The sequence below is a fragment of the Molothrus ater genome, chromosome 3 (assembly GCF_012460135.2).
Source record: "Molothrus ater isolate BHLD 08-10-18 breed brown headed cowbird chromosome 3, BPBGC_Mater_1.1, whole genome shotgun sequence".
NCBI classification, from domain to species: domain Eukaryota; kingdom Metazoa; phylum Chordata; class Aves; order Passeriformes; family Icteridae; genus Molothrus; species Molothrus ater.
Genome location: NC_050480.2, coordinates 4,457,995 through 4,470,161, shown reverse-complemented (window position 1 = coordinate 4,470,161; position 12,167 = coordinate 4,457,995). Strand labels below are relative to the sequence as shown.

Sequence of the window (12,167 nt, the reverse complement as noted above, 5' to 3'; positions counted from 1 at the left end):
AGGCCAGCTTTGTCACATCTCAGGAGCTGATTGAGCAGCTCTGGCTATAGCAGAGCTCTGTCAGCGAGGGAGGTCTCAGGAATCTCTGGTACCTGTGTGGGAGCAGGTGGATCATTGCTGTGGGGTAATTAGTGCTGCCTTGTGTCTCTTAATGAGAGTCTCTGCATGTCTGGACTTGGCTCTGCTCTTTCCTGCTTTGGTGCTGGAGCTGCTGAAACCAGCTGTTGCTTCAGCCCTGCTGCCTTATGGAGGGTGTCAGCAAATCTTCCCCATTCCTGCCCCCAGAATTTGGTTTTTGTTGTTTGTTTGCTGATTCCAAACCTGCCGATGGCGTAGCAGGTTATTTACTCTAGGCTGGCCCTTTAAATTGCTTCCCTGCTCTGCCCGCCTGGCTGTGAAGTCTCGCTAATAAACGGAGTCCAGAACAAAAGCCTCCACAACAAAACATCCTTTTCTCCCTGGGCGTCTCCCTGGGTGCGGTTTCCCACCGCTGCTCTGCAGTTTGGGGGCAGAGCCAAAGCGGCTCAGTCTCTTTCTTCCTCCCTGGAAGTTGTCACCAGGCAGCCTCCCCCGGCCCGCAGCTCCGAGCAGGGAGGAGGTGCCTGTGCACAGCCTGTCCTCGATTTCTCCTCCTTGGCTGCGAGTGATGGAGCCTTTTCCTGCCCTTACATAAAACCCTCCAACACGGAGGAGGTTTGCCTAGGCGTAGATCAGGGTAGCTTGACATGACTCCCTGCTTTTGTGCCCTCTCCCTCAGGGACACTCCGGGATTGCCAAGCCGTGAGTGTGCTCAGCCTCCCACGGCTGCGGCTCGTTGTGCCTGTGCCTGGGCTCGGGCTCAGCACTGCGGCGTGACCCAGGCGGGCATCGCAGCCTCCTCCCTGTGCGAAGGAAACGGGAGCTCGCAGGGATGGCGGGAAGGGAGGATGGGCAGCGGCTCTGGCTCACTCCCACTCATCCACAGGTTGAACGCCCCTTGATTGGGCTGGGACCTTTCGGAAGGGTGGGTGTGGGAGTGGAGAAGGAAAATAGAAGGGCAGGGGAGACAGCAGTTGGCTGGCTGGTGAGCCAGGGCTGTTTACTTGGCAGCCCTCCTCCTGTAAGGAGGTCAGAGCTATCGCATCTCAGGAGAGCACTGCAGGAGCAGGAATGTGCTCCGGATGGAAGTGTGTCAGGGCCTGCAGGCAGCTCTGTAGCAAGGGCAGGCTCAGGGGTGCCCTCCTTCTAAAAGTAATCCAGGGCCATCATCTCTGTGTGAGAAATCATTTCTCCCCTTGATAGGAGTGGGAAGTGGGACAGAAACTCCAGTCCCAGAGCCATGGCACAAAGCCTCCTGTCCCTTTCCCACCTCCCCAAACTTGGCTGTAGCTCTTCATTTGAATTAATACAACAGATGTAAACTGATATTGGTAAATTGTGTGGTCACACAGAGGCAATCACAGCATTTCTTGAACGACCCAAGGATGTCTGAGTTGTCCATTTTTTCCTGAGGAAGTTTCCTTGTGGGTTGCAAACTAGGGTGCTGCTCCATGATGCCGCTCAGCCGGGTGCCACCTGGCACTGCCAGTTTGCTGCCCAAGTAAACAGTGATGTCACCGAGGGCATTCAGGTTGCCTGGGACTTCCTGCCAAGCGAGGGTCATGGCCAGGGTCAAGATGTGAAGCTTTTCCTGCACTGACAGCAGTGCCCTCATCCAAAGCAGAGCCAAGTGTCTGGCAGGCTGGAGGCAGCGGGAGCGTCTCTGCTTTCAGTCCTTCCCTCACACACAGCAGGTTCCCAAAGCTCAGCTCTGTTTCTCATAAGCTGGGTCATGAGAGAGAGAAGACCAGAAAATGGGGATCTCCTTTCCGAGGGCACCTGGTTTGTATTGGAACTCTGCTCTGCGTGAGTGCATGAAAAATACTAAAAAAGACTTTTTTGTTTTGTTCTGCTGAAGAAAAAGGTAAATACCACTGTAGACAATTGCCCTGTATTTTCACATTCTTTTGGTGAAGGTCAGCCCACAGATAGCTTCTAGAACAGTGTGATACTAAATATTGTCCTTTAAATGCTCAGTGGCTGTGAAGGAATTTTTTAGGTAGTTTCTTTGAAAATGTCTTGATAAGTAGTGAAATACATCAGTTTTCCTTCCTGCCAGACAAGTTGTCCCTGGTGTCCTCCATCAGTCCATCCACAAGTGCTTCTTAGAGGTGTTTGGAAAGTGGATCTTTGCCTTGCTCCATGATCAGGATGGCAAAGGGTGAAATGCAGAGGCATCTGACAACTTTACAAGGTGGTTTGGTGAAGCAAGGTCCTGGTCTCCTCTGTGTGAAATGGCTGAGATGTGTTGAAGCTGAGGGGTGGATCAGAGTAAAGGTTATCTGCAGTGAGAGCCTACGTCAGAAAAGTCCTTCCTGTGCTTCTAGAAGGGACTCAGATGACCTGGAGCCTTTTTGATTCCCCCTCCAGTTCATTTCCTCTTGAGGATTTCATTTGGGTTCAACCCAGAGCACCCTTTATGGTGTATACAGACAATATGTTGTTAATTCTACTCAGATTTTTAATCACTTTATATTAATTTACCACCATCAGAATGTTTTTGCTATTACTTTCTTTTATTTATCTAAAAGTTCAGGTAATTCTGTAGTCAGAATTTCCTGTCTAAGAATTCATAGTAAAATAAGTGCATGGGCTGTAAGAGCTGAAGGGCTCTTGGCCTGCTGGCAGTCATATTCCCCAGAAAAAGGAGTGGCATGCCAGCTGCTGACCCCACAGATCAGAGCACACAGGTGCACCAGCACATATTGGCTGTCTTGTAAAGCCCTCACAACATTCAGGATGCTATTCCAGTCCTGAGCAGAACATAATCCCTGGTTTGCTGCTCATTCCTCACTTTTCAAAGTCACCAGCCGTGATTGCACCAGAACAAGTCTGCAAGGTCTGAAGAGCAGATTCAATTAAAACTCATGAACTCTTGAATTTCCTTCCATCCTCCCTCGGCCTAGGCTTTGGAAAAGGCACCTTCTGGATGGGTTACCCTACTCAAAAATGCAGCTCTTTCTGAAAATGGGTGGGAAATCTAGTAATTGGAATGTAGAAGTTACAAACAATGCAGGAATTGAGGTGGAGAGAGAAACTGCTGTGCTGAGCTGGTCCCCCAGGTTTTTTCCAGCTAAGCCACATGCATGGTGGGACATTCCCACATATCCTAATAATTTCAGGGTCTGTCTTTCACTGACACAGGAAAGACTAAGAGGATGATGAAAGTGTTTTTTAAAAGCAAATGACCAAGAGCTGCATGAATTTAAATATATGGGAATTTCTTTACTGACTTAGAAGCAGAAAAGAGGATGGCAGGTTTAGAAAATACCCAGCTGATAGTTCATAAGATTTACTGGGTCCTGAGTTAGGTTTCCTCTGTCTGTGTTGGATACAGAGATGGTTTGTGAGTTGGAGTGAAGCTGTATTTAATTGATGGATCTCACTGGAGCAGCCATGGACTATCTCATGATGTCCTTATTGGAGCTGACCCAAGCTCTTACTGCTTTAATGCTACCTTGCCCAGCAGTGCTTGTTTAGGGAAAACCACAAACACATGCTGAAAGAGGTCGAGTACTCTGTGTTTTGCCTTAAAACTAAATAAGGAGTTTAGACCCTTGAGCACTCTTTGAGCTGGGCCCAGTACGTGGAGTTTTATTCTCACAGCCCTTGTGGATGTTCCTGCTCTGTGTGTCACTCCAGGCCCTTCTGGATCCCTGTAGATTTTCTCTTTCAGTAGGGATGCAGGAATGCTACTCCCTAGGAGCTGCTCATGGCTGAGACAGAGCTCTCCCCTCAGCAGCTTGGCAAAATGTGTTTTACATTCTTCAAAAGATGAGGGGAAAAGGAAAGGCAGCCCAGAAGGAATTCAGTGCCTTCTCCACCCTGAAGTGTTGTGTGTGATAGGATCAGTCCTTCTTCTGTTCTACTCCTCTTTATTAACTTCTTTCCAAAACCAGCCACTTTCTACCTAAAATGTCCAGATTTTTTCTGGGTTAGTCTGTTCATGGTTTGTATATAGTTGTGGGGCACGGCCTTCTTTAGAAGATGGTTCAGAGGCAGTATCTGTTCTAGAATGTTCCACAGGGAAATGCAGAGGCCAAGAGACTCTCACCCCACAACTCCTGTTTTGTGTCTGACCTTGGATGAAATCCATATGATGCCTCTTTCTACCCTTTTGGTGTTTTAGGAAGGCTCCCCAAATAATGTTGGCACACCTTGGGTTGTATCCTCAGCTGGATGGAGCTACCTCAGATTACAGAGGGCCAATTTGGACCACATATATCAATTAAATTATTCTGGAGTCTCCAGGATAAAATGTTGGAGTCCAGATCTACTGGGTGATGTATGAAAAATTTGGTGCAACTTTGTTGCTCCAAGTGTAGAGAGTATCAGACCAGTAGGTTTTAATGGTCTGTGCTGGAATTGAAAGGTTTGAAATAGATATTTGTGGTTTTAAATAACCTATTTTCAGCCATTTTGAGTTCCTCTGTGCCCTTGGTGCCCTTGGTTGTTGGAATCCTTGTCCTGTGTGGGGCACGTGGTGCTGGGTGTGCCCTGCTCACCCCTGCTGGCAGCACTGGGGGCTCCAGTTCAGGGAGGCTGGGTCTGTTTTCAGGCAGCAGCACAAACACTTTCTGAAGCTGTTTCAGTGCTTATTTAATTATGTACCCATCTCCCAGCTAGAGCATGATATCCTGGGGACCTCAGAAGGAAAACAAGAGCCTGGAATCCCCTTTTAACTGCCTGGTCTTTGGAGTGATGGGTTATCTGAGCTGTGGGAAGCAGACCTCCCTTGTGAAGGACGGGCTGCCTGATTTTAGTGACCTTCACATGCTTTTCCAGCCTGTATTGGGAATAAAGAGGCTTCAGTCTTGCCTTGTTTGTGCATTCCTGAAGTGCCCCACGGGCTGATTGTGGCATTTGGTAGCACAGCCTGTCCCCCCTTTGCTGTGACCTTTCAGGGTGCTTTGGGCTGTTGGGCTCCACGTCCTGGAGCATGGAGAGTCAGAGGAGTCAGCACCACAAAGTGGTGAAGGGAAGCAAAGACACAGAGCATTCTTGGGCTGGAAAATGCAGAAACAGTATGGTTCTGTTTGTGGCCTGAAAGATGGGACTGGGAGAGGGGATACTGGAGATCAAGGGAGTTACAGCCTTGCTGAGTTACTGCCTTTATTATATTGGGACTGGTTCAGCAGCTGACACAAAAAGCCAGAACATAAGTGAGTGTGCTGCCCCTTCAGGACAGGGGAACTCCTGTCCCTGGAAATGTGCTGCAGTTCAGCATCACAGGGGCTGAGCAGGGAGAGAGCCTGGAAACACCTCCTTGGGCTTCAGGCTGAGAAATGGCTGGAATTGGGACATGCATCTCCCAGTCTTTCTAAGCTTTCTGCTCAGAATTCAGTTTCTCAATCCAAGGGTTCTGTACAACTCTTGAGTTTCTACACAGTGTTTTTGTAAATACGGGCAGAGTTTGACCTGTGGGGATGTTTGATGTGTGTTTGGCATCCAGCCCTGAGCCTCTCCCAAGGTGCCCCTATTGACTCTGACCAGGCCACTTTCCCTGTGGGGAAGCTTAGGGTGAGAATCTGACCCTGTTGGGGTGACAAGATGTGGGTGGACCCTGAGAGTTCAGGAACTTCCATTCTCCAGTTTAAATATTGGCTTAAAATGACATTTAAGAATTATTAAATGTCAGGTTGTGCTGTTGCTAGGAGGGAGCTGAATGTTGCTCAGAATAAATGCAAAGTTTGGTTACATATTATCAAAATTTCCCTCTTTTTAGTAATAATCATTGCACTAAAGTGAAGAGCTGGACTGGTGAGATGGTCTGAGGCATCAGTAAGAGGGAAGGACCAACTGGGAGGGAAAGTATCCTGCAAAGAGGGTAATGGAATTCTTTCTGTGCTTGTCCAGCCTTGGTTTCAGAGGGCTACCAGAAAGGAGGCAGTGTGTAATTTTGGCTTCTTGGAGGTACCTATCTGATCTGTGGGATCAGGACACCATTCTCTTTGTCACAGTGGTTGTGTCCGTGCTTGTCACCAGACCCATGTGCTCTGGTGGCCTGGAGATGGGAGTGTCTGTGTGCCCTTTTCAATCCTGTCACACCATCAGTGGGAGTTAGAGATGAATTTACAATTTGTCTTTAATGCCAGGAAGCTGTAATAGGTTGGGCTGTGTGTTAGCCAGGAACAGTATTTACATAAGCCATGAGACTGTTTGGGGATTGCTGTTCAAACTATATTTTTTCAATCACAGCACCATAAAAACCTCTTGACAATCCTTAGTTAGAGTAACATGAATCTAACTACAGCTTAGCATGTTTCCTGGAAGAATAGTAACTCTTGAAAAAACAATGTTTGCTTTAAAGATAAATGTAACTATTAGGAAGTAATTCCAGATGTGTGGTTATGGCAGAATTTCAGGGATCATAGTCATAGCTGTTTAGTGAATTACATGATTGCATTTAAGAGTAGCCAATGAGTTTTTTTTAAAATTAATTCATTCTTCAGATGGGCTGAATAAAACTGTTTGTTTTCTATTATCTGAAAAACAAACAGAGCAAAATCTGGTCTATTTATGAAAGTAAACACAAAAGGTCTGACCCCTGGATGTGGCCTTTGAAAAGTGTCTGAGAAAATGCTCTTCCTGGTAGCTGATTTTTTTCTTCCAGCCATTTCTTCTTTTTGAAGACAATGCCAACCGCCCCCCCTCCCTCCCGCCCTCAGATTATGCAATAGGTTTTAAGGAATGCTTTGAAATGAAATGGTTTGATCTCTTTTGTCTCATGAGGTCGTTTAGCGTGGTACACATGGCAGAAGGCAACAGAGTCATATTTTATCAATGAGGAAGAGGTTCGGGAATTTACGGATTTTTTTGTAAATTTTTCAGATCCAGACCCATCGTGGTGGGCCTGCGGATTCAGGGCCTAGAGCAGTTCCATGCTGTTTATTAGCTCACCCTTGTGCCTGTTTATCCCTGGAATTGCCTGCTAACATCTCCAAGCCAGGTGCAGCAGCACTGGCAGATGAGTTTAAGAGGGCGTGGATTAAGTGAGAAGCCCCAGTGCCTGCTTTCTCTGGCTCTAAGTGCTATATGTCATCCTAGAGTGAGGCTGAATGGTGAACAGTAAAGGAGCCGTGCCCTGCCATTTCTGAACATGCCTTGTTCCCAGTGTGTTTACCCAGTTCTGAGAGGGGGCTGGCTTGCAGGATGTTGCTTGGGATGTTGGCAGCTGAAATTCTGGCTCTCTGCAGAAAACATAATTCCTTTATTAGAGGGGTATCTCAGCTTAAAGCCAGACCAGGATGTTTAAGTGACAAAGGTTGTTCCTGTTGGAAAACGGGCTTCCCTCTGTCCCTGTGCTCCGTGGTGATCTCTCTGTGGATGTTGGTGGGTGCTCCACGCAGAGGCTAAACTAAATCTGTAAATATATCTGTAAATACAGGTGTGTTACATGTCTGCGTGTGCTGCACACACACACACACAGAGGGTTTTCAGCATGGTCCTTCAACGGCAGGGCTGATTTCACAGGTGGATAACATTCAAGGTCATTAACAGTGAACTCGGCTGCATTAAGGGCTCCAGGAAAATTCCAAACCATTTTCTGTTGCTCCCTGGTCAGTTGCTGTTGTTCATGTCAGATCGGGACATCCTTAAAGCAGACCCAAGATGTGCTGCTGCAGCTCATCCCAGCTGCAGGACCTCCATCCCTGCAGTCGGGAGCCTGCAGGTTTCTGCCAGGACTCGTGTTTGTCTTCCCTCCCTGTTCCCAGAGGCACCAGTGGGTTGTGCTGGATTGGAGCTGCAGCAGGACTCAAGGAAAGCTGTTTTCCAGCCGAGGCTGAGGGTGGTGGCCGCACTCTCTGTAGCTGGGTCTGTCTCTGGAATCAGGATTCCGTTGTGTTCTCCTCACCTTGCTTTGCTGCAAGGTGCTTATTTTTATCCCTGCAGCATTTTCCTGCTCCGCTGTCCCTGTGGTGGGGAGCTGCATCCCAGAAAAGGGAGCCTGATGTCAGGGAGCGAGGAGCTGCTTTTATCAGAATCAGAACAAGGATGCAGGTTTTCTGGCCCTATAGGTGTGGGATAACAGGCCATTTCATGCTCAATTTAGCTTTATCTGGGATAGATTTTGCTTGTGCGATGCTCAGGATGGGAGAAGTGATAAAGCACAAGTTGGAGTTAAATTTATTCAGGATCAGGTTGTGTGTGTTTCTAAACAGCAGTGACACAGAAATAAATTAAATCCCATGGCTTGTTCCATCTATATTAAATTACATGTCATTCCATCACGATTTTGGGTTCAGTGATTTTTATGGTTGGACCTGCAGCTTTTCCAGTGGCACACCTTCTCTTCCTTGAGCACTGGTGAATATAGAAAAGATGGAAAATTATGCTGTCAACCAGCCTGTTCCCACTCGTTGTTTATATCCTGGCTGCTCCGTGGATTTAATTGGAATTAACCCTGATTGCAGCCTGTGTACAGGGATCAATGGGAGGTTTTTGTCTAGGCCTGATGCTCAGTGAGGATCAGCTGGTGAGTGCTGTGCAGAAACGCGGCGAGGGAGGATTTAATCCTTCCCCCGTCTTTGCTCCACGCTTTTGTTTGTTCCTAGGGCAGGATCCAGCCGGAGCGGGATGCATCCTGCGGGATGCGCCGCGGGAGCATCGTCCCCACGACCTTCCCCGGAGCCAATTCTCCTCCAGAGCGTTCTCTCGCTCTGTTGGCAGCTTCCCATGACTGAAGCGATTCCTTTTTACCTTTCGTGAAGGTTGAGCACTCGCGCTCAGCCTTTGCTAACAGCTCCTTATGTAACAGCCGCCCCAGCGCGGCTCCGCTCCCGTTCCTGCGCCAGACACCGGGATTTGCCCGCGCGGTGGCACGGGCCGGACCTGCCGTGGGCTGGGGCCGGGGCCCGGCTGTGGTGTACCGGGCCCGGACGGGGAATGAACGCCGCTGGTGAGGCCGGGCAGCCCCGCCGCCTGTCGCGGGCGAGGTGGATCGATGTCGCGACATGCGGGTGCCGGGAGCGGCCGGGCCGGCAGGTGGCGCCAGCGCGGCGGGCGGGGAGGGCCTGAGGGGCAGCGCCGGCCGCGCCGTGAGGGCGGGCTCGGCCTCACCCTCAGGGGCGGCCCCGGCCCCGCCCTGCGCTCCGGGCTGCCGGGGAGGGCGGCTGGGGGGCTGATCTTTCTCTTTTTTTAAATTTCTTTCTTTACATTTTATTTTAAAATAAAAAAGTGAGATAAAAGAGAGAAAATACAAGAGAAGCTCCGGGCGGGGCGTTGTGAAGGGAGCGCGCGGCCCCGCCCAGGTAAAAGGGCGGCCCCCTGGCTCCCCCTTGCCCCTGTATTTAACTGCATTTCTGGTAATTATTGCGTTTTGCAAAGGTGAACTGTGAGTTTCTGTGTGTGAGGGGCACCCTGCGCTCCTCAAGGTCTCACTGAGCACTGAAGGGTGAAGGGGATTCTCAGCGCTGTTCCCGCTGGGCTCCCAGCTGTGTATAACCTCCCTCCTCCTCCTCCAGGGGTGTCTGCCTCTCTTATATCTAGTACCCATAAATACATGGAAATCCTAGTCAGAAAACAGAATAAATATGCAAACAGCACCCTGAAAGAGGAGAACCTCACCCCAAGGGTTGCGTTGGTGGGTGCCATGTTGTTCCTGTGGAGAGTTCAAAGTAATGCATCATTTAGTTGGTTTTATCGGGATTAGTTCATAAATAAATTGCCAGGACCAGTCACAAAGTCAGTATTTGCATGTGGAGACAGAAATATTTCTTCAGACACATGTTAAAAGGCTTTTGCTTGTCAAATACTTATGTGGCTTTTTCAGAATCTGTATTTTTTTTCCATCAGTTATTTGCACCATTTTGTAAAGGTGTGATGGTCATCTTTGTGTTTGAGGCCAAGTTATTCACAGCTCCATATGCTTTTACCAACACTCACAGATCTCTAAAGCCAATGGTCTGCTTTTGAAAATGAAAGCTGTGGAAGTGTTTTGTTGCACTATTCCATCTGCGTTCTGCTTTGCGGAGCTTAACGTGACAATCCTGGATGTGTGTGTGCAGCAAAGCTTCTGTGCTTTGGTAAAGCACTTAATTTTTTGAGACTATTTGTTCTCTGAAAGAGTGGTTGATATTTACTGTTCTTGATCTTGTCTTCAAGTAAAAGCCACTGATTTTTGACACCAAAACTCCTGAGCTTGACCTTTATGACTTTCTTCCAGTATATAAGCACCCTCTAAATGCTTATATTTTTGTGTTTTTCTTTGACAGAGGGTTTTAGGAAGAATCTGATGGTGAGGAGAGGCTAAGGAGAAGACTCAGGATGACGACGACGGTAGCGACAGATTACGACAACATTGAGATCCAACAGCAGTACAGCGACGTCAACAACCGCTGGGATGTGGATGACTGGGACAATGAGAACAGCTCTGCTCGGCTGTTTGAGCGCTCCCGCATCAAGGCCCTGGCTGGTAAGCACTGACTTGGGGTTTAAGGGAAAAAAATAAAAATGGGTAACAAAGGTCTCCTTCAAAATACCTCCATCTGGAAGTGTGCAAAGCGGCTCACTAGTCCTGGAAAGAGGAATGTGGTAGGTGGAGGTAGTTGTCATGCAGTAATGAATGATGGGACTATACATTCTTTGTGAAGTGGTTGCTGTCTTCTGCCGAATTCCACTGTCATCAGCAGAGAAATGAAACCAGATTGGATCTTTTCTCATTTGAAACAAGATTGTGTTTGATTATTCCGTATTAAGGGCTATACATTAACTGCATTTGTTCATAGAGCAAAGAGATTATGTCATGTCCTCTCAGCTCTGAGTCACTGCCCTGCAAAGCAATTTTTATGCATTCTGTAAATGATTTCCTGACTTTTATGGTAGCATGCCCACATTTCTGACCTCTGAACAAAGTGTCTTGGCAGTGTGGGACAGGCACAGAAAACAGCTCAAAACTATGCTGAGCATTCTGCTGGTGAAATCTGAGCTCCAGGAATGGGTTTAAACCCGACACTTCATAAGGTGTTGAGACAGGTTTATTAAATCAGCTGCACTGAGACAAAGGTATCACCTGTTCCATTTGTGATTCCAATGGGGCTGGGTCCGGAGTGCAGCGTGCCCTTCCTGCTCTCCACTCCAGCCATGGAGATGCATCAGATGCCAAACACCTTTACGTGTCGGGCACAGGCCAGGATCAGGTGTGGAGCTCAGCAACAGGGAAATGAAGTAGTTCATGCAGGTGGGCAGAGAGCAGATCACATAACTCTTCCTGGGGATTGTAATGCTATTGACTTAATGGAACTGCTCACAGGGAAGGGACGTGTGTTAAATTTTGCTGCTTTTAATTACAGCAGCTCCCGTCACAGTGTGCATTGGGAATGAGAGGGGAAATGCCTTCCCTGGGCAGGGCTGTGCTGAGTGGGGTCAGAAGGAGCTTGCTGGTACCTGTGGTGAGAGACAAAATGAATCTCAGCTTGGGTTGTTTTATTTTAATAGTTTACTCTTGTTTGAGGAAGAAACTGTGTTTTACTCCTACCACATGAGTGGTTGTAGGTTGTATCCTGTTCCTTGGGTGGGAAATGCTTTTAGTACAAAGCTCATGAGCTGTGTTTGGGTCCCAGATCTCACCTTACTGCAGCTGCTTGTTCCACTTACTTTTATAGCAAGCAGAGCTCCCCACCTGAGTAATGAATAATAAACATGAAACTCTCATTTCAAGGAGAAGTAATGTAAGGAAAGTACTTGAATTATTTAGCTAGCCTAAAACACATACCCATGGCAAAGCAAATAATTTTGCTGAAGATTCGATTCAGATATTTAAACAATTTCCCCCACAGTATGGTGTATTTATTTTTCTTCTGAATAAGCATTACTCATGGTTATTTTAATTTGATACCTTTCCATACCTGTAATTCTCTACGGTTGGTGCTGAGAATGCTGTGTGCTGCCAAAACTTGGCTTAGCATCCTGCATTGCTGCAGCACTGCTTGAAAGCTTAATCATGGTGCAGGGAGAGAGGAGCGAGGAGAGGTTTGTATTTCAAATCCAAGGTTATGGTTAAAGGCTGAGCTATGCTACTCCTGGCACTGTTCAATGTATGTTTTCAGATATACTGTCTGGTGGGTAATCTTCCCTTGCATCTCCCCAGA

The 12,167-nt window shown here is 47.8% G+C and overlaps 1 protein-coding gene across 5 annotated transcripts in view; it reads left to right on the top strand.

Annotated features, from left to right (window-relative positions):
- The window catches only part of SPTBN1 (spectrin beta, non-erythrocytic 1), a 116,153-nt gene that overhangs the window by 23,866 nt on the left and 80,120 nt on the right, over positions 1–12,167 (top strand). For all 5 annotated transcript variants that reach the window (XM_054514341.1, XM_036380029.2, XM_036380031.2 and 2 more), the window contains exon 2: positions 10,293–10,492. In XM_054514341.1, coding sequence (XP_054370316.1) covers positions 10,345–10,492 — 148 coding nt within the window. In that variant the 5' untranslated portion in view covers positions 10,293–10,344. The remainder of the gene's footprint in view (positions 1–10,292; positions 10,493–12,167) is intronic.